Source organism: Macaca nemestrina, chromosome 1 (assembly GCF_043159975.1).
Source record: "Macaca nemestrina isolate mMacNem1 chromosome 1, mMacNem.hap1, whole genome shotgun sequence".
NCBI lineage: Eukaryota > Metazoa > Chordata > Mammalia > Primates > Cercopithecidae > Macaca > Macaca nemestrina.
Genome location: NC_092125.1, coordinates 165,414,736 through 165,440,504, shown reverse-complemented (window position 1 = coordinate 165,440,504; position 25,769 = coordinate 165,414,736). Strand labels below are relative to the sequence as shown.

Sequence of the window (25,769 nt, the reverse complement as noted above, 5' to 3'; positions counted from 1 at the left end):
TGAACCGCTACAGAGATTCAGGCAATATCAAGCAGCAGGGCCAGGACTTTCCCTGCTGACTTCTTCGTACATCCCCTGGACACAAGTAAGCTAAGAAGAGTCACGACGTTTTTCTAGGCAAGATAAATAAATGAGTTTTTTTCCCCTTCACCATATCTAAATTATACTCTGCCTAGCCTGGGGCATTTAAAAAAAAGTTATCCAGGAAATAAACATGCATCATTAAGGGGCAGAAACCAGGTGTCTAAAAGAAGCAAACCATTTCTTTCCCTCCCCTCAGTCCTAAAATGTTTTCCGTTTTCCTCCTCAGTCTGCCTTGCCTAGGGAGGGGATTATGGTTGGGCTTCAAAAGAAACAAGGGAATAATGCCTGTGGACCGGTAGCAGATTCTCTCTGCAGCTCTCCCACAGCTCCGTGTTGGCGTTCAGCGCTGCTGCCAGCCAGCTAAATGTCAGATCACGGCACCCCAACATTCCCTCACCGCATACCTCCATTGCCCTGGTGACTAAGCTGTTTCAACAGCTGTGTTATTGCTGGAGTCAGGCCAGTGTTATTCACACGGTGTATTTGTTTCATACGGCTTATGTGGGGAATTATTGCACTCGGCTTTGGGGTTCTATTTGAAGATAAGGTCCTTCCCTTGATCAATCAGCCAGGACATTCCCCGAGTTGGGCTCCAGGAGACAATGGGACAATATTCTACTGCCACCCGGGGTTCCAGATAATAGACAGATTCAAAATACTATAAAGAAGGTGGATGAAGCATATGTGTGTGAGAGAGAAGGAAGTATAATGGAAAACCATGACCTTTGGTGGAGCCGCGAAAGATCTCTGCTGCTCCTCCCTCAATAAAAGCCACCCACAACACAAGAGTGCTAAGCTGGACTCCCTTTCTGCTCTTCCTCTCCAGCCTTCACCCTCAGCTTTTCTCTTAAAATCATTGCTCTTTCCTTTCGGGTCACGCTAGCACTGTTGCATTGGTCTCTACATGCATCACTCCACACACCTGCCCCTGAATGCTGTCTCCGTCCTCAGCCCTGGGCTTGTCCTATCTCATCAAACGGTTTATGACCATTGATGTTCCTATCATGCAGGAATCAAGTTGGGCCTGTTGGCCTGGCAACCTCCTCTGCTACTCCACATCCTCTTCTGAGTGTGAGTGAGATAGGGGCTCCGTTACTAACTGCTGAGTAAATCAACCCAAACTCCCTTATATAGAGGGACAACTGGGAGAAGGAAAGGCATTACATCCATGAACCTTATGTCCCGTGAGCAGGGCTAATTTCTATTTCTAGCCCATTCTAGGCTGAATCTCCATCAAAGAGCCCTGCTGGCCTGTTCACCCTCCAAAGTTCTTCTCACCAAGAGCAATCGGGCACCATTTTCTGATGCTGAAAAGATCTCAGAAATGTGTTTTCTTATAAATGAAGTATTTTTAAAAGAAATAAAACAATGTTTCCTAAAAGCTCACATTTTTTACTGCCTACTATGTGTAGACATTTTCACCCATGCAGATGCCAGCCAGATAGAAACCATCACAGGCAATTTCAAAGTGATGAAACTGAGGCCCATGGTCATGCTACCAATGTGAGAGGGAGGCAAAATAAGAACCCAGGTTTGCCTGACTTGGCAGCTCAAGTACTTTCCCATTATGTCTCTCAGTCATGGGTTAGGAAAGTTAGGAGACCCGCTTCTTGCTCTAAAAAGGCCACTATTTAGCCATATGATTTCAGTAAGTCACTTTACATAATGTATTATTTCATAAAATAATACAGCTGGATCATAGGCTTACTAAGATCCTTTCTAGTTCTAATATTTCATGAATGTAGAAATCTAAAACACCTCCAGCCATTTGCTGCCTTCTATAGTTAAGGCACTGAGGCCAAAACAAAGAACTATAAAACCATTCCTGTCCTCGGGGCACTTATAATGGAGTTTGAGTGACAAGGGAATCACAACTTGAGTTTGACTAATGGAAGAGTTAAACAATTAAATACAAAAATACCACAGAACCAGACTACAGGGCAATGCTTGAGAAACACCACCACATATCAGCATAACTGTACAAGGAGAAAAGTAGATTTCAACAATGGTAACACCCCTAACCCCAAAAATATGTTTGTGCTGCCAGCAGAAAGAGAAGAAGAGACAGCGCTTGCAGGAAAAGCCAGCTACTAGAAGAGATCCCGTCTGTTTCACAGGAAAGCTTTGTTTCTGACAAGTTTCGTAAAGGAAAAAGTAGGCTAGAACAAGCCTTTTTATTTCCAACCCACCTTTTCTTCGTTCCCATGAATGAGGAGGGGTACAAATGAGAGCAGGCAGCCAGGGACAAAAATAATATGGCTGGTGGTGCCTGACCTCTTGGATTCCTGCCAACAGAGAAGCCTGAGAGGCAACATTTAATTGTGGAAAAACCAGCCTGGCTCTCCTCTTATCTTTTTCCTCTGTGACTTAAACCCACAATTACTGGCAACCCCTAGATTCCGAGTCACTCAGCTGGTGGTGGCAGCAATGGCTGTGTCTGTAGCTAAAAAGCAAAAGGGAGTCAGATTTTACCTGCCTCCGAAGCCGGCCCTGTGAGCACAGCCCTAACCCAGCTTGACAACGTCTCCCATTAAAAGGTTCACAGATGCCCTCCCGTTGGGAAAACCACCAAGTGAGAAGTCCAGATGGGAAAAAAAGAAATATGATTTTCAGCCGCTGTATAATTCAAAGGACAAGCTGCAAGTCTCAAATCCTGAATTCCACATTTTATTTCAGCACTAGAGACATTATTTTCAATTCCTTTTCTTAAGGATCAAACTCCAAATTTCTTAGCTGGTCATCAAGGCAACTCACCTACCAGCCCCTCTGTCCTTCAGCAGCTCATCTTTTTTCTCTACTATGGACACTTTTCTACAGCCCAACAAATGGGCTTACTGTCCTTTGCACACATGTTATTTCAGAGCATTTCATGGTAGAAAAATATGGTCTTAGTCCTCACTTTCTCACCTACAAATCACTTTGGAGAAGTCACTTAACTTCCATAATTTCATACTTGTTTAAATTTAAAACTTGTTCTCCAGTAATAGCCTCACAGAGAACAGTAAAGATTTAACCTTGAACATCTAGCATGAGCCTGCATAGGAGATGCATAGTCAACGTTTCCTTCTCTATATATCTAATGCCTTTGCTGAGTTACCTTCATCCAAAAGAACGTTCCCATTGCTAACTCTTGTCTGATCTTCCCTTACCACTCTTCTGCTCCAAGAGGTTGTCTCCCATACACCTCTGCTCCCATCTTAATATTCTTCCATTTCAAAATAATTTACATGTTGCCATGTTTACAGTCAAATATAATTAGATCATGTCTGTGGGCACATTCTCCTAAGGATGCTAAGAATTTCCCACATCTTCTATTTTAGGACTTTCTCCAATTGCTTCAGTGCTGATCAGCATGCATTTTGGTACTCATGAGGCATACCCTTGTTGGGATTCATAAACCTCTGAATTCCATGGGTGAGCTTCAGGGCTTCCATTGAAATAAGAATACTAAATGTGCAAATGGGGTCTATGCATATATGTCTCCCAAGGTTAAAGTCCTTGACCTGAAGTTAATAACCACTGTTCCGAAGTCATGAAAGGCCTGTGGCTAACATCCACTGGGTCCTTGTTCTGAACACTCAGCCCTGACACCTATGTTTCTGGGCTTCTGTGTCCTCTTTGGAACACAATTCCTCCTTTCTATTCAAGTCCAAGAATAATAACTACTCACTCTTATTTATTTAGAGACAGAATCTCACCCAGGCAGGAGTGCAGTGGTACAACCTACTGGGCCCAAGCAGTCCTCCTACCTCAGCCTCCCAAGTAGCTGGGACTACAGGGGCACACCACCACACCCTGAAAATGTTTGTATTTTTTGTAGAGACAGGGTTTCACCATGTTGCCCAGGCTGGTCTCGAACTCCTGGGCTCAAGCCATCTGCCCACCTGGGCCTCCCAAAATGCTGGGATTACAGGTGTGAGTCACTGCGCCCAGCCAACTACTCACTTATATTGAGCATTTACTATATGTATCCAGCACTTACTATGTAAAGGCCTCACATGTACTATTCTAGTTTAATCCTTACAACAACCCTATAAAGGTAGTACTACTATTATCTCTATTTTATAAGTGAGGAAAATGAAGTACAAGGAAGTTTGAAAAACTTCCTTGCCAAGGGTCGCATAATTTATAAGCAGCAGGCCAAACACTCATAATTTATGATTCAGCCCAAACACTCTGGCTTGAAAGTACTTAACCCAGTGCTGGAGTTGTCTCTCCAAGCTCTTTTACTTTCCAGAAAAAAATAAGACTGCCCTTGGACTGTTTATTTGCCTTCACAGTGTAGGTGATCACAGATTCCAATATCTTTAAAACCCCACCTTTGACTCAATCAAAACATTTCCCTTTCCATGAGTTAATCATTTCCCCTTCTATGTTTATGGACTCCTTTGGGTACTTAGTGCACTGAACACAGTGGTGTAATTTTTTAATTCTCTCTCCATGAATTAGACTGTGAGATCCTAATTATTTTGAGTACACATGGAATATTTACTGTGCCTAGAATTGTGCTAAGTATAAGGACATAACAATGAACAACACACTGTCCCTGCCTTTAAAGAATTCAGTCTTAGGCCAAGTGCTGTGGCTCATGTCTGTAATCCCAGTACTTGGGACTTTGGGAGGCCGAGGTGGGCGGATCACGAGGTCAGGAGTTTGAGACCAGCCTGACCAACATGGTGAAACCCCCGTCTCTACTAAAAACACAAAAATTAGCAGGGCGCGGTGGAACGTGCCTCTAATCCCAGCTATTCAGGAGGCTGAGACAGAAGAATTGCTTGAACCCAGGAGGCGGAGGTTGCAGCAGGGAGCCAAGATCACGCCACTGCACTCCAGCCTAAGCAACAGACTGAGATGCCATTTCACAAAAAAAAAAAAAAAAAAAAAGAATTCAGTCTTGCAGGATAGAGAAAACTAAACAAAAGAGAGTTATGATGGTTTCTGTATTATGAAGAATAAGGATTTATCTTTGTTTCTTAAATCCTGAGCAAGATGCTAGCATGTAGTACAAGTCCCAAAAGTGCCTATTGAATGAATGAATGAAATTGGGAAAGGGTTTTCAGATGCTGAACTGCTAAACTAAAAGATCTACCATCCCATCATGAAACTCTTTGAGGTTATTTATACACTGACTCACCTAAAAACTGCTTCCTGTGTTGGTGTCTATGATACATTTTTTAATGTCAGACTAAAAATACACTTCCAGTACACCAACCCTGTCTGCCTACCTAAGGAGTAGAAATGAACACAAGGTCACATGTAACAAAATAAAAGAAAATTCACTCATTTCAACACTAAGCTCACCCTCTAACAAGAGCATCTGTCTTGACTGAGCACTATCTTCTAGAATGGTTTTCACTTGAGGATCTCTGAAGTCGTCTATTTACAAAACCAAAGGGATACCAATGAGATTTTTTATAAAGCCAGAGAATCTTAAGTCACGGACTCTCAACTTCAGAGAGTTAGAGTAGATGGGAGCTTAGGGATCATCTAGTATAATCTCCAGTTCAAAACAGGAAACACTCCATAGCACCATCAATAGACTCATGGTGGGTTCAAGGCATTGGAGTCCTAACATCACGTACACTAATAGCCTCTCGACTTCCCAGCTGGGAGACTGGCAAATCATGTAAACTCTCTCATCCTCAGTGTCCTCACTCTGCCAGATAGAATTGTTCAGATGATCCGATGAAATAAACGTTGTCTTAATCAGCAAACATTTGTTTGCAAGTAACAGGACTTCACCCCCACTAACTTAACCAGAAATCAGCTGGAAGAATAGAGGACTGCTTTAGGAAAATCAAGGGCAGAAAATGCTGACAAGCTGGAGGGTCTGAAACCAGGAATAGAAAGCTGTCAGGAGGAAAGTCAACTCTTGTAGTCTACTGTAATTACACCAATAGTCTTCATCTCCGTTTTCCTCTTTGTATCTGGTCTTCCCACTCTGCCAGTCAACAATCACAGCTTCTCTGTGCACGTGTAGAATGATGACTGCCCAGGTGGCTCTCATGGCTTTTCATTTTAAGTGCTAATAAAGGTAGACCTCGAATTACTGAAATGCAATTTCTTGTAAGAGAATTTGATTGCTTCCCCTTTGGCCAAGGGCCCACTGCTAGTCTGATCAGCTATGGCTTGGGGACTGATCATGTGGCCAGCTGCCCATTCAGTAGAGTTGGTGGAACATGCTGAGGGAGGGGGGAGTTAAGCCCAAGTTCAGGCTGAGGCAAATGACTGGCAACAAAGACAAGCAACAGCATCTCTAGTGCGATAGTACTTTGCAAAGAAAGCACTGCCCTGTGCCAGCTATCGCTGTGGCCATCCTTATGATCCTCACCAACCATCTTCTGCTTGACCACTACCAGTAACAGGCTGCTCACTACTGGCAGAGGTAACCTTTTCATCAGCAAACAACTACAGGTATTAGAACTCTTTTCCACGTGACAGCAACTTCTTTTAAGATACTAAACTGAAATATTTGTAATCTCCCAAGCCTTACCTTTAATGAAGGCATAATCTTGCTTGTTAGGTCAAGCCTGGGCTTTTCTTTCTAGTCAAAATATGAATAATGGGCAAAGCAAGATGTTGGGAAAAAGCTGAGTGTTGGGAGGGAACTGAGGCAGGGCTTGCATAATGTCCTCAGGAATGTGTCTAGACTTGCTGGCTCCTTACTTCTAGCCCTCCTAGGCTCCTAGGCTCCTATTCCCATTATCTCAAGTAGCAGAACATGTTCCATATAAATGCTAAACCATCACAGCTGTAGATCATGTGCCTGGTCTTTTGACCTCCACATTTTCACCACCTGTTTCTTTGTTGGATTACAAATAAATAGCGTGGGCTCCCAGAGCTGGGGGCCTTCACAGCCTCCGTACACTAGCAATGGCCCTCTGGTGTCCCAATTTTCTCTCTCAAACTGTCTTTTTTCTCAATCCTTTGACTCTACCGGACTTTGTCACCCCCACGACCTGATGTTGGGTATGATCAGCCCAACACAAGAGAAATAGATTCACTATACAATTATTTTAGGAAACAACGTAGAGCAGAAAAAGCCAGAACCTCTTCTTCCTATAAAGAATTACTACCATCTTTCTACTAACACCATTACTAATAACTCACTAAAGCAAAAGGGGAGCTGGAACTGTTTCTAGTGTCAGTGTGTAGACAATAGGTAGGGTTGGGGAAAAGGGTTTTTTCCAATGTAGAGTCCCTAGCACTTTTGCAAGCAGAATTCTGCCTTGCTCTCATCTAACTTCCTTTTGCTTAGAAAAATATAATCCAGAAAATAATCTTCACTTCAGTTTTTTAAGTTAACCAAGATAAAGGTGTGAATTCCCCATAAAAGAACCTCACATTAGCTATGTTATGACCAGCTGGCATTTAAATACTGACAAGATCCAAAGTTAGAAGAGGAGGTGAAAACACAAAAATAACTTCTATACATTGGGGGCACCATTATGGGATCTGCTGCTTCTGGCTTCTCTGCTCTTCACATTAGTCAATGATGTAACCAGGTTTTTATTTTAGTAATCAGGATATACTTGTATGGATGCAAAGAGAATCTCCTCATTTATATTCTAAACTCAGAGCAGGAAATGAGACACATGGGTGATCTGCAGCTGTGGCACTATAAACAGGACCAGCCTACCACCTAGTCTAGATTCTAGACTGCACTTCATTCCCTGAAATACTGACTGGGAGATTTTAAAAAATTGAAAATATATCATTTTAGAACAACCAGTGCAACTTCTGTGCAAGGATATTAGAGTCCGCTGTTTGGTAGAAGACTGACTCACCTGTATGGGGGTGGTGCACGTGTTGTTAGGTGCCATCTACCTATCTACACCACTGAGGTACAATGAGGAGATCCTGCCCTGGCTCCAGCCACCTGTGCCACCGTGGGCAAGTACCACAGAGTTCAAGCTTTCTCCTACTGCTAAATTAAAGGATTTAGTGCTTTAACTTGGGTCAACCACCCATTTGCAAACCTGACAAGAACCACACACACTCTTACTTCAAAAATGCATATAAGTAAATACGACCGAAATTTTATATAATCAAGGGGTTCTCTTAGCCCTCACACTCCAGTCTAAACTGCTTGGTTGATGATTATTAGACCAGCAGCCCTCTAGTATTCCTTCTAGCACTCCAAGCTAAAATAAAACAGCTGATGTTTAGTAACGATTTCTGTAAATTATTCAACACCATAGAAGAGTGTTTTGTTAAGACTAGAGACTAATCTAACACAGTCTACTCACCAATGTTAAATTGACCAGAAACCAATAGATGACTGGAAGGAAGCGTATGTAACTAGATATACCAAACTATAAATACTAACTTTAAAATCTTGGAAAGGTTTTGGAGGAGTGCTACTCTGTTTCTGAATTGGAATTTTTCATTTGCAAATGCTTAACAAAACCCACCAAGCCAGATAGAGCTCTATAGTGATGTTTATGGAGAAGCCTTATAATGACGTTGTCCACGTAATGTGCTTACCAATAATCACACCCAAATAAAACAAAGCCAAAGGTTCCCACGCTCCTGCCAATATAAACATGCTCACAATGGTTAATTCCAAAGGAAGAGCTGTCAAGATGTGCCTGAAGATTTCCTCAAAGGGAGAGATAATTCATGAGCAAACAAACATCATGTCCCTAATCTTCTCTATCCTGGGGTAAAGAAAATATAGTTTTCTCCCAAGATTTTAGTTGCTTTCTATCCCAAATCAGTAAGTAAAACTGATTCATACTGGTAAATTCCAGGTTCTAGTCTTGATTTGAAGGGGCACACAATTCAATAAGAGTAAAGGGGACTGGCCATGTAAGCCCATCTTGAATACTGACAACTTCCCTACCATTTACCTAACACTACAAACCCTACTCCATTTAAGCCTCTGAGATCTTTTTGCTGTATTTTGAGCTTTTCAACTTACCTTTTTTGGAGGGAAAGGAGGGAGGAGGAGAACAAAGGGAGAATTTGAAGTTTTTATTTCTGCTTGCATTGACTCAAATTGTGGTAAAGAAATTTAAAAGGTAACTTTAAAATTTTGAATTTTGGTGACACTAGCCAACAATAAAAACTATCTAATTAGAAATGTTAGAGAGGTTTTTTTTCTTTTTTTTTTTTTTTTTGGAGACAGAGTTGCTCTGTTGCCCAGGCTGGAGTGCAGTGGTGCAATCTTGGCTTGCTGAAACCTCCACCTCCCAGATTCAAGTGATTCTCCTGCCTCAGCCTCCCAAGTAGCTGGGATTACAGGCACACACCACCACAGTGGGCTAATTTTTGTATAGATAGGGTTTCACCATATTGGTCAGGCTGCTCTTGAACTCCTGACCTCAGGTGATCCGCACACCTTGGCCTCCCAATGTGCTAGGATTAGAGGTGTGAACCACCACACTCAGCAAAAATGTTAGATAGTTTTAACACAGGCTCTAACATGGTCATAAATTAAAGAAGATAAGGTCATAAATTAAAGAAGACCTCTTTTTGGTGGGAGTAGTAGTAGGGGTTGGAGAGTAGAGTTATAGATTTCTTCTTAGCAGTTGCTTCCACATATTTTATTAATAAGGACTATCTGCTGAAGCATAGAAATACAGTCATGTGACTATCATACATCCAATGGCCTGTTCCATCATAGCAGGGATAGTTTTTATGGTATATGGAATCCTCTGCCCCATTAAGCTCTCTTTATGGACCTTTCCTCAGAAGCATCAGAAAACACAGAATTAAATATCACAATTCTTGTTGAAGGCCAAAAATTAGTTCCCAGAAGGATTCTTTGACTCTCATCCTTCTACAAATTCACCCATCACCATTCTAGATAATGTGATGGATGAATTTATAGAAGGATGAAATTCACAGAATTTATTTTTTATGGTCAATAGATTGTTCCTTTATTCCAGTTGTCTTCTCTTTGTCTACCTAACATTCTATAACCAATGGACAAATGGAAAAGCACAATTACTTTGCCAAAAGTTAGTCAACTTTCTCCCAGGACACTCAGCCATCTAACTTGAAAACTGACTGGTAATATCATTCTAATTACTTTTTAAAGTAGAAACTTGTTATGCAGAAATGCTTTCAGTGTGGGGAAAGAAAAATCACTTGCCACTTATAGAAAGAATTCTACTGCCTCATGTGGCCATTTGTAATAATGAAACAAATAAGCAAGCAAGACTTAACACTGGGTTCTAGTGTACAGCACAAGGATCAAGGCGAAATATAATGCTTTCATTACGTAAGAATAGGAGAGACATTATTCTGGCTTTCCCCTACCCTTCATCATTTACCAATATTTCTTCAGTCTCAGGAATTTTTCAACCCCTGAAACTCCTAGATTTACCACTCAAGGCACAGCTACCCATCTTGAGGCTTTCTGTCAATGACTCTAGTGCTTCTATTTCAACAGCCTATAGATTTGAAAGCTGGAAAGAGAGATATGTAAATGAATCCTCTAACTTTGATCTATGCACCCAGGTTCCTCAAAAGAAGCCCTTGGAGAGTCTGGGGTATACTAAGTGTATGACTTACAGTTGTAATCATTAGAGTGACAACCCATTTCCAGTGGGTACCACTTTAGCCAATCCAAACCTTTATTTTCCTAATGCATAGAGTGACTTTTTCAAAAATGGTATATTTGAGAAAGTATTTTAGAATGGCATCTGTTAACAAAACTAGGTATACCACTCTAGAGTATATTTTCAAATAACAGAATTTGACCTTACAGAGAGTTCTAAGACCATAACGTAAATAATCATTTTCATCAATGATTCATAATACATCCAGACTCCAAATGTTAAGGCTGACTTTTTTCTGACACTCTTCTCTGCCTACTCATACTCCTTCTATTTCCTAACTCCTTTAGAGTAAAAATTGAAATCCCATATCCCTAACAACTAGACAGTAGCATCATGTTTACACCCTGACAAATTCATTAATTCTGTACCTCTGAAATATTTAGCAAAAAGCCAGCACTGACTCAATCATAGATTTCCACAGATAGGTCTGTTCATATTTGTAATTGGTATTCACTGAAAGATCAATGACTCCTGTTCCCAAGCATCTACGAGTCTCTGGATTTTCTTAACTGGCCTCTTTTCCTCAGCTCTTACAGACTATTGTTTTAAAACTACCATTTAAAAGTTGAACTCCGAGTGAGGGGAAAAACAAACAAACAAAAAACACCTTTATCTGGCTCCCACTCCACTCATAATCAACATAACACAGACTACTTGTGACCCATATGTGATGGAAGGAGAGGGGCACAGAGTTGGGGGAGGTTTCTCCACATAGCAAGCAAGCAATCACTTCCACAGCAGACATCAGCTGGGTGTCCAAAAATTCAATTCAATTTTGACACCACTTACCTGGAAATAGCGTCAGGTCCCATAGGTTGAAAGCTCAGTCCCATAAGACTGCCCCCCATTTCAGATGCCCATCGCAAAAACAGGTTGTGGCCTGTTATAAATAGGCGTTCCCATGACCCTTCTCCTTGGGATTGATTGATTTGCTACAGAGGCTCACAGAACTCAGAGAAACACTTTACTCATGCACATGTTATAAAGGATATGACAAAGGATACACATGAACAACGAGATAAAAGATTCATAGGGTAAGGCATGTGGTATGGCAGGGGTCCCTGACCCTCTGGCAGCAGACAGGTGCCAGTCAGTGGCCTGTTAGGAACGGAGCCACATAGTAGGAGGTAAGAGGTGGGTGAGCAAGTATTACAGCCTGAGCTCTGCCTCCTGTCAGATCAGCCAGCATTATATTCTCATAGGAGTGGGAACCCCTATTGTGAAGTATTCATGCAAGGGATCTAGGTTGCATGCTCCTTATGAGAATCTAATGCCTAATGATCTGAAGTGGAACCATTTCATACCCAAAGCATCTCCCATCCCCTCATCTGTGGAAAAAGTGTCTTCCACAACACTGGTCCCTGGTGCCCAAAAGGTTGAGGATGGCTGTGGTAAGGCACAGAGCATCCCCGTCCTCTCTAGGGCGCCATGCTCTCGGAACCTCTGCAAGTTCAGCTATCTGGAAGCTCCCAGCACCCAGCCCTTTTGAGTTTTTGAGGCTTCATTACCTAGGCATGACTGATTGCTTTATTGGCCATAGGTGAGTGACTCAATCTTTAGGCCTTCTTCCCTCCTGGCTGTTGGTGGGTGGGGCTGAAATTAGTTCCCCACCCGTCTAATCATGCCTTGGTCTGTCAGGTGACCACTCTGAAGCTATCTGGGAGTTCCCAGCCTTCAGTTGACTCATTAGCATGCAAAGAGGCATTCCTATCACTCAGGAGATTCCAAGAATTTTAGAAGCTGTATATCAGGAAATTTATTACTATGAAGTACCTTATAATGCCATCGTTTTTCTCCCAAAGGCACCAGCTTAATTAAATTCAGAAATGAAAACAATGCCCAGCTTCTATAGTGTAAGTCAATGCGTTTCTAGTTTTCTGAGGGTTTAGAAACTCAAATCCTAGCTAAAACCTGTATCACTTTTAAATTGAAAGATTTAAAGGGAATAAACATTTAACCCCAAGTGACTAGAAGTCATTTAAAATATGTAGTCCTTAGGTTATTTTATCTACTCAAAGGCTCTTCAAAAGTACATGAAAACACTGCCCAGACATGTATTATAACCCCAGCTTTAATTTCAGAGCCCAAACATGAAATCTCTTCTCATTGTTTGAAATCTGAAACTCATTTCAAAGACTGCCTGGAAAAGTTAAAAAAAAAAAAAAATGGATTGGTCTTGACTTTTCCTTACATATGAAGTAATACTGTTACAGGTGAATCTCTGATAAGCAGGAAACCATCATGTGTAACAGGATGTTGTTTGCCACACTCCCGAACTCTTCTCTGAAGTCCTGTTCATTGCTGTCAGAAAGGAATCCAAAGTAATGATAAAAAAATAGAAAAAGTAGACAGTCTCATGCATTCTTAATACCAAAATCAGAGAGAAATCTAGACTTGATGTGCCTATTATACTAAAATATGAGTGTGTGTATGTATATTGCTGAATATATATAACATAATATATATAATCTGTATGACCAATGTCTTGCTCAGTGTCCATAAGCAAAGAAAGAGAGGATAAATTTAAGGAAATGAATATTCCCACAAACACAACATGTAACTTCTTATATAAAAGCAATCAGCTGGGCACGGTGGCTCACGCCTGTAATCCCAGCACTTTGGGAGGCCTAGGCAGGTGGATCACGAGGTCAGGCGAACAAGACCATCCTGGCCAACATGGTGAAACCCCGTCTCTACTAAAAATACAAAAATTAGCCAGGTATGGTGGCAGGCGCCTGTAGAACCCAGCTACTCAGGAGGCCAAGGCAGGAGAATCGCTTGAACCCGAAAGGCGGAGCTTGCAATGAGCCAAGATCGTGCCACTGCACTCCAGCCTGGGCGACAGAGCGAGACTCCACCTCAAAAAAAAAAAAAAGTTAGCAGCCAAAATGTGTTGCTGCTACTCATGAAAAGTATTTTTTGGTGTGGTTTTCTTGATAGCTCTATCAAGAAAGATCAAAGGAATAATTAGTGGTCCATCTTGTTAAACGCTAGTTCTTTTTTTTTTTTTTGTATTAATTATTTATTCAATCTATGGTTATGCAAATGTAAACAAATTGGCATGATTCATATTATATATTGAGCAACATAATTATAAGTTAACACATGGCCACAAACAGGTAGCCATTGGGACACGGTGTGTAACTATTGAGGCACAGTATGTATTTTATCATTTTTGGCATTTTATAATTTCAAGACAGCTTTAATTAAATGTAACCAAATAACAATTACCTGTGTATAAATATTTTGCTTGGAAAAAAGGCAGTGTTTTTTTTTTCAGTTTGATAATCTGTAATCATAGAAATCATACATGATTCTTTAAAAGAGCACTTTACAATATGTCTCACAAGAGAACACTTAATCTGACTTAAATTTCTAAGATAAGCCTCTGTGGGAAATAACATCTGTTTTTTAAACAAAATTTAATTATCAAGGCATTTGACCCACTGAAGCAAATTTTTTAAATGAAATTCAAATAAATTCTTTAATTTAAATATGGATTTAATTTATCCTTTAGTAAGCTCAGTTAGAATTCCACCACAACTCATTGTAGGTAAGCTGAAATTCAATGACCTGAAAATTTATTTCTGTACAATGTGCTTGAAATATAATTTCAATTTTTTTCCATTTGAGCACTGAAAAACATTTAAAGGATTGTGTGTGACATGCTTCTCAAATTATAACCTAACATACAAATTAATCTTTGTAAATGGAAATTAATCAAATATATACATTTATAAATATATTTGTTTTTAAATTTCAGTGCCATCAAAACAGCCTGAAGTAGCAGGTGAGAAAATATGAGATTATTAATGTGCATTTGAAAAAATAATGTTACATTAATGGAATAGAACACATGGTACCAGAAGTCTTTATTATCTGATTAATAAAACATGAACTTCAAATTTGATTTTTGTAGCATAGGGCTTTTGATTTTTCTACTCTCATGTCTTCTTAAATCATAATAAAAACGCTAGTTCTTAAGTTTTAAGAAAATTAAGGATTTTTTTAAGATAGAAAGCTTGAGTACAGTATTTTTGTAGATGAAGATAAAATACTTTAGAGCATGAAGATGTACATGAGAAAAAATAAGACATTCATATTTTATTTACATATAGAAATGTTTTAAAGCTTTGCCAACATGGGCGTTTTTGTTGTTTAGGATTAATATTTGCTGGGAAGTAATTCATCTGTGAAATTATTTAATATGTAGAATTATTCCTTAGTTTCTGGTTTGGGAGAAATGCTCAGGAGTTCAGCTTAAAATCATTTTATTCACACTACTAAAGCTAAAAAATGTAAACAGGGAGTTTTCAATACATTTCAAAGGAGTTTGGAGAATTCTAAAATATTCAATCCATTTATAATCAATATAAAACATCATTAGAAACTGGCAAAAAAAAGTAGCTAAAAGTATTCGAGTTATTTCACATTACTGGGAAATTTCTTTTTCAAAGTTCAGTTATTAATAACATTCAGTCAACATATTTAACCTTTTTTCAATTTTGGTGGTATAATTTTAGAAATTTATCGTTGACTTTTAAAATTTCACCTAAACTTACCTGAGGCTCTGCATTACGTTACTCAATGATTCTGATGCCAAGTTTTGAAATCAAATTATAGGCCAGTCACCTTCAGTGATGTAAAAGGTAGAACCACAAGATAATCCAGCACTTTCCTCACAACCTAAAAACGGAACCTGTGGCAAGTACCTGCCCAACTGTCAGACTATGCTCTAAACAACTGCCTGTCATGTAACAGGCTGCTCAAAAGTAGCAACATACTACTCCTATAATCAATTCTTAACTTCTTAACCACAATTTCATCAGTGTAAAAAATATAGGAGCAGTGGGGACCAGACATATATATTGAAATGTTAAACAACAAAACTCTTATTTTGAGGTGTGGGGGGGGAGGAAGCACTTCAATCAGTTGCTTTATGTTCCTTTTAGTGGCAGAAGAATGACACAATCCAGTATTTTCATCCACAGCTTCCTATACACAAAGCTGTGGATTTCATAAATGTAAACATACTGCATAATCTGCCCACTGGGAGTTTGTAACTTAGTAAGGACTCAGAGAAGACAATTCCACTGTGCAGACCACAAGGCTGATAAAGTAAACATCACAAGGCCAAGTAATGAAGGATGTGTAAGGAAAGACAGATTATATCCAGGAAGGAATGAGGATGGGAGATAATATAGAAAATACCTAGGAAGGCTCCAGGGGGTATGTGACATTTGGGATGTTGTGAAGAATGAGTGTAGGTTTTTCTGGGAGGAGCCCTTCATTTGGGAGAAGGGGAATCACAAGAGAGGAAGAGGTAGGCAGGATCAATTACCAGCAAAGACGCAAAGGGAGAAACTCTCTGGATGTGTTTACAGGGCAGGAAACTATTCCTGTTGAGGATGCAGAGAACGGTTACAGGTCAGCAGCGAGGAAGGAGGCTGAAAAGAAGCCTTGAGCCAGAAGGGCTCTGAACACCGAGTCTTATTTGTTAGTCACTGAAGATGTTTTGAGCGAGGAAACGATAAATTAAAGCTAAGAGTCTCCTTATCGGAGGTTTCACCTTCAGAGGTTTCAGTTACCAGAGGTCAATCACAGTCTAAAAATATTAAATGAAAAATTCCAGAAATAAACAATTCTTAAGTTTTAAATGATGCACTGTTCTGAGTAGCATCATGAAATCTTGTGCTGTCCCCCAATAAGAATCACCTCTTGGTCCAGCATCTCCCTGCTCCTGCCTATTAGTCACTTAGCAGCCATCTAGGTTACCAGATCGACTGCTGTGTATTACAGTACTTGTGTGCAAGTCATCCTTATTTTCTCTCATTATTGCCCCAAGGCGCAAGAGTATGGATGCTGGCATTTCAGATGTGCTAAAGAGACAAGTCAAGTGCTTCCTTTAAGAAGATAAAGTTCTCAACTTAAAAGAAAAAAAATCTTACGCTGAGGTTGCTAAGATCTACAATAAGAATGAATCTATCCTTAAAACTGTGAACAGCATATTTTTTTCTGTTTCATTATTAATTATTGTTAATCTTTTACTGCACCTAATTTATAATTTAAACTGTATCCTATGTATGTATGTATAGGAAGAAACATCATGTATGTATATAGGGTTCAGTGCTGTGATTTTAGGCATTCACTGGGGGGTCTTAGAACATATCCCCTGTGGATAAGGAAGACCTCTCTACCGCATGCTTCTTTTATAAAGACTAATCTCACTAACCAAGGTGTAGAAGTAAGAATTGGAAAAATGGCTGAATTTCAGCAATAAGCATAAATATAATTGGATAATTTTAATAGCTACTTTTAATTTTTAATTTTTTAAAATAGTACTTACTATGTCCAGGCTGGGTGTGGTGGCTCACACCTGTAATCCCAGCACTTTGGGAGGCCGAGGCAGGTGGATCACCTGAAGTCAGGAGTTCGAGACCAGCCTGGCCAACATGGCGAAACCCTGTCTTTATTAAAAATACAAAAATTAGCTGGGTGTGGTGGCATGCACCTGTAGTCCCAACTACTCAGGAGGCTGAGGTAGGAGAATCTCTTGAACCTGGGAGGCAGAGATTGCAGTGAGCCAAGATCGCACCACTATACTCCAGCCTGGGTGACAGAGTGAGACTCCGTCTCAAAAAAAATAAATAAAAAATAAGTACTTACTACGTCCTAAAAGTTTTACATAAACTAATTTATTCCTTAGAGTGATTTGGTTAATTAGGCATTATTATCCATATTTTACAAGGGAGGAAACTGGCTAAGAGAGGTTGTGTAACTTCCCCAATATGGCAGAGCTTTTAAAAAGTGGTACAAGGATTTAAACCCATCACTGTAGGACTCCTAAGCCCATGCTCTTAAAAAACCTTCTGTCTTACCCCCAGTCTAGATATAAATCAGGGAACATATTTCAAATGAAACCGTGAATCTGTTGAAAAGTATGCCAGCAGGTACTCAGCCTCTAAGATAGTCCTCAATGATCCCCATCTCCTGGCATTCATGCCCTTCTGTCATCACCTCCCTTGAGTGTCGGATGGACTTACTAGTTCACTTCTAACCAACAGAATACAGCAGAAGTGATGGAATGTCGCTTGCAAGATTCAGCGGTTTCCCTCTCCAGCACTGCTCGGGCTCTCTCTTGGCTCACTATCTCTGGGGGAAGCCCGCTGCCATGTTGCGAGGCAGTCCTATGGAGAGACCCACGTGGGAGGGATGGAAGCCTGCCAACAACCATGTGAGAGAGCTTGGAAGCAGATCCCCCTCCCCCAGTGCATCCCTCATGCCTGATGAGACTGCAGACCAGGCCAACAGCTTAATTGCAACCTCAAGAGAGAGTTTGAGCCAGAGACTCCCAAACTAGATTCTTGACCCACAGAAATGAGGAGCTAAGAAATGTTTATAGTTGGCTGGGCACCATGGCTAATGCCTGTAATCCCAGCACTTTGGGAGGCCGAGGTGGGCGGATCACCTGAGGTCGGGAGTTCTTGACCATCCTGGCCAACATGGAGAAACCCCGTCTCTACTAAAAATATAAAAATTAGCCGAGCATGGTGGTGCATGCCTGTAATCCCAGCTACTCGGGAGGCTGAGGCAGGACAATCACTTGAACCCCGGAGGCGGAGGCTGCGGTGAGCGAAGATTGTGCCACTGCACCCACAAGAAACTCTCACTCAAAAAAAAAAAAAAAAAAAAAAAAGAAAAGAAAAGAAAAGAAAAATGTTTATCGGTGAAAGCTGCTAAATTTTAGGGTAATTTGTTACCCAGCATTAATACAGTCAGTAGATAGTAATTATTTAATTTATTATTACAGGGTAAATCTTTTTCTTTATACTTGTAGCTAGAAGTAGGAATCTGTCTAGGAGAGATTATACCTGAAATAACCACAGCAAGCCCAAATACAGAATACCACGTCCTTTACCTTTCCACCCAAACATATAGAAATCGGGTACTCGCCGGGCGCGGTGGCTCAAGCCTGTAATCCAGCACTTTGGGAGGCCGAGGCGGGCGGATCACAAGGTCAGGAGATCGAGACCACAGTGAAACCCCGTCTCTACTAAAAATACAAAAAATTAGCCGGGCGCGGTGGCGGGCGCCTGTAGTCCTAGCTACTCAGGAGGCTGAGGCAGGAGAATGGCGTGAACCCAGGAGGCGGAGCTTGCAGTGAGCCTAGATCGCGCCACTGCACTCCAGCCTGGGCAACAGCGTGAGACTCCGTCTCAAAAAAAAAAAAAAAAAAAAAAAAAGAAATCGGGTACTCTACCTAGCTCATCCTCCCACGGCTCTTCTTACTGTCCTCATTCTCCTTTGCTTGAATGCATTCTTAGGAATAGGAATACTAAAACCCAAACCTGCAGGTTTCAAAAAATTTTTTAGACATTTAGTTTTGAATCTCATAGCAAACTCTTTCCTTCCCAAGGCTCCTCACATTACATTGTGTATTCTTATTATAGCACATGATGTTTTTTTTTTCTTATTTGTAGGTTTAAGTGTCTGTTTTCCAGGCACCCTCTTCCCTGACCCATTACAAGAACCATGTCTTGTGCAATCTTATATCCTCAGTACTGAGTGTTCAACATATGGCTGGGACTTAATAAAGTTTAAATGAACTCATGAATAAACGTGTTACACAACCAATGAGTGAGTGAGTGAACAAGTGAGTCAATAAGCAAGAGTTTAGAGACATGGGAACCACCACTTGAAAGCTTGAGGCCGTTGTGCAGATTTGGACCCTCATATAAGACATTTCCTTCTATATAGAATGCTCTTCCATTTGCTCATCTTCACCTCCTCACCAGGCTTTTCTCTCTTTAACATTCACCTCAAAGAGTTGTCTGCTTGCCTCTCTACAACACTCCCCACCAACACACACCCACACACCCTTCCAGGGAAGTCTTCCTTTTCTCTGCTGTGAAGACTTTTAAGTTTCCATATCCTCCTGGGCATAACTTGTCATAGCATCCAGCATACCACACTGTAATGATTAGTTATTTGCCTGTCATTTCCACTTAGCCATAAGCTCCTTAAAAGACAGCATATTCAGCCAACAGCAGAGTGCCTAGAAGTGGTAGGCACTCAAAAACAGTTTAAAATAATGGGCAAGAGAATGAATGAATGAGAAAAAGAAAATTGTATCTAGAAAATTATCTCAGCACAATCTATTTATTTCAGGTAAGCTATCAGTCAGGTATACATAGTGCTCCAACTCCCAAACAGAGTAAAAATAATTGTATATCAAAATTATTACAGATACATGAAAATTATATTTAGAAATAGTACCTCAGATCAGGCATGGTGGCTCACAGCTGTAAACCAAAAATTTGGGGAGGCTAAAGTGGGAAGATTGCTTGAGCTCAGGAGAGACTCCCATCTCCAAAAAAACTAATTTTTAAAATTTAAGACCAGGTGCAGTGGCTCATGCCAGCTACTCAAGAGGCTGAGGTGGGAAGATCGCTTGAGCCTGGGAGGTTAAGGCTGCAGTGAGCTGTGATGACACCATTGCACTCCAGCCTGGGCAACAGAGCAAGACCCTGTTGCAAAAAGGAAAAAATAATTAAAAATTACAACATTAGCCTGTAGTCCTAGCTATTCAGGAGGCTGAGGTGGGAGGACAGCTTGAGCCCAGGAGTTTGAGGATGCAGTGAGCTATGATTATGCTACTGAACTCCAGCCTGAGCCAGTATTTGAGACTAGCCTGGGAAACATAGGAGACTCTGTCTCTTAAAAAAAAAAAAAAAGAAGAAGAAGAAAGAATAGTGTTTCAGGCCAGGTGCAGTAGCTCACACCTGTAATCTCAGCACTTTGGGAGGCCGAGGTGAGTGGATCACCTGAGGTCAGGAGTTCAAGACCAGCCTGGCCAACATGGTGAAACCCAGTCTCCACTAAAAATACAGGAAAAAAAAAAAAAAAACCCTTAGCTGGGCATGGTGGTGGGTGCCTGTAATCCCAGCTACGTGGGAGGCTGAGGCACGAGAATCACTTGAACCCGGGAGGCGGAAGTTGCAGTGAGCCGAGATGGCACCACTGCACTCCAGCCTGGGGAACAAGAGCAAAACTCTGTCTCAAAAAAATAAGAAAAAGAAAAAGAAAAAGCAATAATGTTTCAATCCATGGACAGGCCCTAGACAGAGCTGCCTTTAACACATCTTTTCCCCTTTCCCTCACATCCTTAATCCCATCTCAGTCAAAAAGGAAAAAAAAAAAAAAGTTTTCTTCCTTCTTAGCCTAAGATTCCTAATACTGTCCCCAGATGCCATAAATGTATTGGCCTCCCAGAAATCACCCCAGTGATTTTTCTCCCCATGAAAAGTTTATATATCTCATGCCCTCAGAGTTTTAAACTGCAAATGAGTAAGCTAAAAAAAAAAAAAAAAAAAAAACCTCGTTTGGTGGGGAAATGGGTGCTCATGGGTTAGCATTTCCACTTTGGTAGGGATCTTTTTCTAAGGCCATAGCTTTATTCAAAGCCAAGTGGGAAAAGACATTAAAAAAAAAAAAAAAAAAAAAACTTTCAGGAACCCTCAAGTCACTCCAATGGGGTAAACTCCCCTGTGACACTAGAGAGGTGATGAAGGTTGGTGGTTAGGGCAGTTTTCTGAGTCAGAAATCTCAGCTTTTCCACTCTCCAGTCTTCAGATCATGAGTAACCTCACTGGTCCCCAAGTGTTCCATCTCTAAAATGAAATAATAAGACTACCTCAAGGAACCTGGTGGGAAGATTAAATGAGTTAATACAGGTAAAGTACTCAGAAAGTGCCTGGTAAGTAGTCAATAATTCTCTGCTATTACTATTATCATTTTTACTTCTATTAGAATTGGCTCCAAAAGAACCCAAAGAGGGCAATGCTCAAAGGGAAGAAAGGGATGAGAGGAGAGTACACTTACTGATTTGGTTGTTTAGCTTGAAGGCAATGTCCAGCTGCAGGATAAACAGCATGAATTGGAACCAAGGACTCATCTCCATGGAGGGGAGGGGAATGTGGACGGAAAACACGATGTCATTGGCTTCAATTTCCCTTGGAATTGCTTCTTCAATGTCTCGGATCTTGTCACACTGATTGGGTCCCCAAGGCATTAACCATTTTGTCTTGTGATGGTTCTTACGGGCATCCACACATTTCACCGACAGGTAGGACACTGCCGTTGTGGGCCCTGGAGCTGAAAAGAGAATGTTTGTCTGTTTTTAGAAAAACCATCTACTGAAACTACTGTTTCTGGTTAATATTCTTTCCATTACTGGGTTCCCTCCAGTTTTTGTACTGCCTTCTACAACTGGGGCTCAGCAATACTTAGGGATCTTCCAAATCTGGGTGAAGGCCGTTCAGTGACCTCCAGAGGTGTCCTAACAGTATCCCTGAGAACCTTCCCATTATGTTTTCAATTGCTGTGAAAGAATACATTTGTAACCAGTGTAGTTATACTTCCGCACTTCAAAACAATGTCACAAAAAAATCAACTGCTACAGTTCCCACCTGACTGAGGTCTTGGAGAGCTCTGGGGCTTCAGAGAGAACAGTATCTAAAGTGGGAAGACCTTAGTCTTCAAATCTGGATTCGAAGCCTGGTTAAAAACTTACTGTCAGTGACTCTTGGGTAAGTCAGTTAAATCTATAACAGCTTCAGGACCCTCATCTGAGAAACGAAATGACAAGTTTCTAAGATTCCTCTTGGCTCTAAAATTGTACAATATTGCTTTTGCTTAAGATAAAGAACTAGGGGCCACCACTTGGCTTGGTACCTAGCAGAGAATGGGAACTCAAACACTGACTGATACTTCAAAAGTAATATAAACCATGCATTTCAAGACAGTAAAGCAACTTTGAAATGCGTAACTTTAAAAACACTGTTTTGTGATTATCTAATGGTTATATGATTATCATATTAATAATTTGGAAAATACAGAAATTTTAAGTTCAAAACAACATTTACCCAAAATCCCACTAGAGGGAAGTAACCACTGTTGAAAAAATGTCAAAATACCATCTGTCTTTTCTATGACTGTATAATTAGATAAAAAGTTTACACATGAATTGTGTAACTTTAAAATATACACAACTATTAACACATTTATAAAATAGTTAGATCATGCCTAGTTTTGTAGTCTTTTCTTTTTATTCACTTAGAAAAGCAGAGTAGTGTGTGATAACACTGGCTCCGGAGGCCACCTGTCTGATGTCAAATCCTGGCTCTCTCATTTTTAGTTGTGTCACTGCAAATCCGCACTAGGAATGTTTTGGGCAAATTACTAAGCTTATCTCTGTATCAGTTTTATCATCTCTTAGATGGCAATAATAATAGTACCAACCTTTCCAAGTCACTGTATATTTTAAACAAGTTAACATATTGAAGCATTCAGAGTAGTGCTTGAGAACACAAAAAGTATAAAATATTAGCTATTATATATTTTCTTTATAATTAAAATCTTTCAGTTAGTAGTTGCAAAATAGTCAATCACACAATACACCAAAATCAACTTCTCCTCCATCCATTTGTAAAGGCTATCTATAAATGAGAATCATCATTTGTCTAATATGTTTTGCTGGAAATTTCTCCTAAATTTTCCATCTGCTATCTAAATTTGTTTATGGCACATTCAAATAGAGAAGTTCCAGATCTTATATGGAATCCCTCTTTTATGTTTTTTCCCCCCATGCTTTTGTGCTTAGAGAAACCGACCTTCTTGATCTCAAAATTCAATAGTCATCTATATTTGACTTCTATTTACTTTTTGCAATTTCATTTTTTCTAATATTTAAATAGTTGATCCATATGAAAATTGCTATGAGATGCAGTAAGGTTCTAGTTTTATTTCTTAAATATTTAAATTATAGTTTATTGAACAGACCTTCCCTTTTGTTGATTTATCATATCACTGTTAACCTTATGTATATGAGCATATGTTTCTGAACATCTGTTCTTTTCCATGTAATTAAACTGTCAATTCATTGATCAGCACAACATTGCTTTGAATTCTATAAATTGATTTTTTTTTTTTTTTCAGACGGAGTCTTGCTCTGTTGCCCAGGCTGGAGTGCAGTGGCCCGATCTCGGCTCACTGCAAACTCGCCTCCTGGATTCACGTCATTCTCCTGCCTCAGCCTCCCGAGTAGTGGGGATTACAGGCACCCGCCACCATGCCCGGCTAATTTTTTGTATTTTTAGTAGAGGCGGGGTTTCACTGTGTTAGCCAGGATGGTCTCGATCTCCTGACCTCGTGATCCTCCCGCCTTGGCCTCCCAATGTGCTGGGATTACAGGCGTGAGCCACTGTGCCTGGCTAAGTTGATTATTTTTATCAATATCTGCTAGATTAACTCTCTTCCCCAATCCATTTCAAATTTACATCTTTTTGCTAGGATATTGAGGATTAAATTAAATCTATAAATAAATAGATAATAATAAGTTAATGTGGACAGAATTAGCATCTTTCCCCAGCATTTAGTTTTCCCATCCAAGAACAGTACTTGCTTCTCCATTGTCTACAATCTGTTTTTAAATTTCTTTGAAACTTTCATTGTTTTCTTTATGTGGTTCCTACTGGTATATTTTAAAATATATACATCTATAATACTTTGAAAGTTAGTAGTTAAAAGAAAATGTCATAAATTATGGTTTATGTGTGTGGTTTAAATACGTGTATTTCTGTGCATCTGATACTTGGTTTATTATGTTTGCAGAAATTCCAAGCAGAAATTTTCTCTTATTTAATAGAGATCAGACAGCAATGGAGAAACATGAAAAGCAAACAGAAGGTTATATAAGAGGCAAAAATGTGTATTATTAATATTCTGCCCCACTTCTAATGTTCGAATCCACATTATTTTTCTATTCTATTAAATATCTATTTTGATACATTTTTAGTAAAATGTTATGTTTGCAAGAAGTTGGGACAATGCCTATTAAAACTTACCAGAAAACTCAACACTACTAAGCTCTAGCTGAACATCCTTCATGTGGAATGCTGAACACTGCAATACAAGTTGCCACTAACCCCTGCTAGGAAAGTTTTTCTTTAAAACTCAAAACTGTATCACAAAGACTTTACATAGAATCCATCCAAAATCAGACATCTGACTTATTCTTAGAAATATGAGTCAATCAAACTTCGGTTATCCTGACTCAGCTAAATAGCCCACTGACATTAGAAAAGCCAAATGGCACATTTAACTGAACCCTTTTTAATGTGGTTGGAGAAATAAACAGTGAGACAAAAGTCATGAATTCTATTTTCGGCTAACATACTCAAACTGACTATTTGCTGCAGAAAATAGTTACTACATTTTAAAACTTCTATTCTTCCAAAATGAACCTAACCTTTTTTTCTTTATTTTTTACCTTCTTGAAAAACAAGTCTCTCACTTCTCAGACCAAAACGAAAAATAACTAGCTGAGTTCCTCAGCGAAGTTCCAAAACCACATTCCAAACTTAATAACAGAGAAGCTGAACACTTTACGGGCACAAAGGCCACATTTTTAATGAATGCAGTGAATGCCTGCCTTTTTAGGGGCCTGCATTATTTTCATTCTCTCATTAGTCTAGTGTTTCTTTCATAAAGAAAAAAAATCCCAGAAATACTAATATTTTCATAAATATCATGGCAGTGAACTTGGAGAAGCCTCAAGTGCATCTCAAGCTATACTATGAGAATCACAATTTTTTTCACTTTAATAAATCAGTCCTCCAGTCTCAAAATGTTTTCCATAACTTCAAAACCTGAAGATAATTCAACATTTCGCATTTTTCTTACAGTGTTCAAAAGAGAAAACACATGTATTGCTTGAGAAAGTAAACAGATATCCTGATATTCAAACATGGACAGTTAATGTTCCCCCAACAATATATTTCAGCTCAGTGCAATGTCCTACTCCAGCCAAAAGTGAATTCCCAAGTGTTTCTTTATGTAGATAGCATTATCAAGTAAACCAAAAGCAAAGCTTATAGCTGGTAGCTGGTCACCTACCATAGAAGGTGTTTCCATTAGCTAGAGCCAAAATGTTAGCTACATGGGTCACAAATTGTGTCTAGAATCAAAGAAAGTTTAATCTGTCTTTAAATTTTTTTTAAGTGTGTGGGATTTTGTTTTAAGAGAAAAGAGCTAAATGGAGGAAGTTTAAATTATCTT

At 39.8% G+C, this 25,769-nt stretch overlaps 1 protein-coding gene across 2 annotated transcripts in view; it reads right to left on the bottom strand.

Annotated features, from left to right (window-relative positions):
- The window catches only part of LOC105498347 (Wnt ligand secretion mediator), a 135,900-nt gene that overhangs the window by 75,708 nt on the left and 34,423 nt on the right, over nucleotides 1-25,769 (bottom strand). For both annotated transcript variants that reach the window (XM_071091416.1, XM_011770403.3), the window contains exon 2: nucleotides 21,534-21,806. In XM_071091416.1, the coding sequence (XP_070947517.1) occupies nucleotides 21,534-21,806 (273 nt within the window). The remainder of the gene's footprint in view (nucleotides 1-21,533; nucleotides 21,807-25,769) is intronic.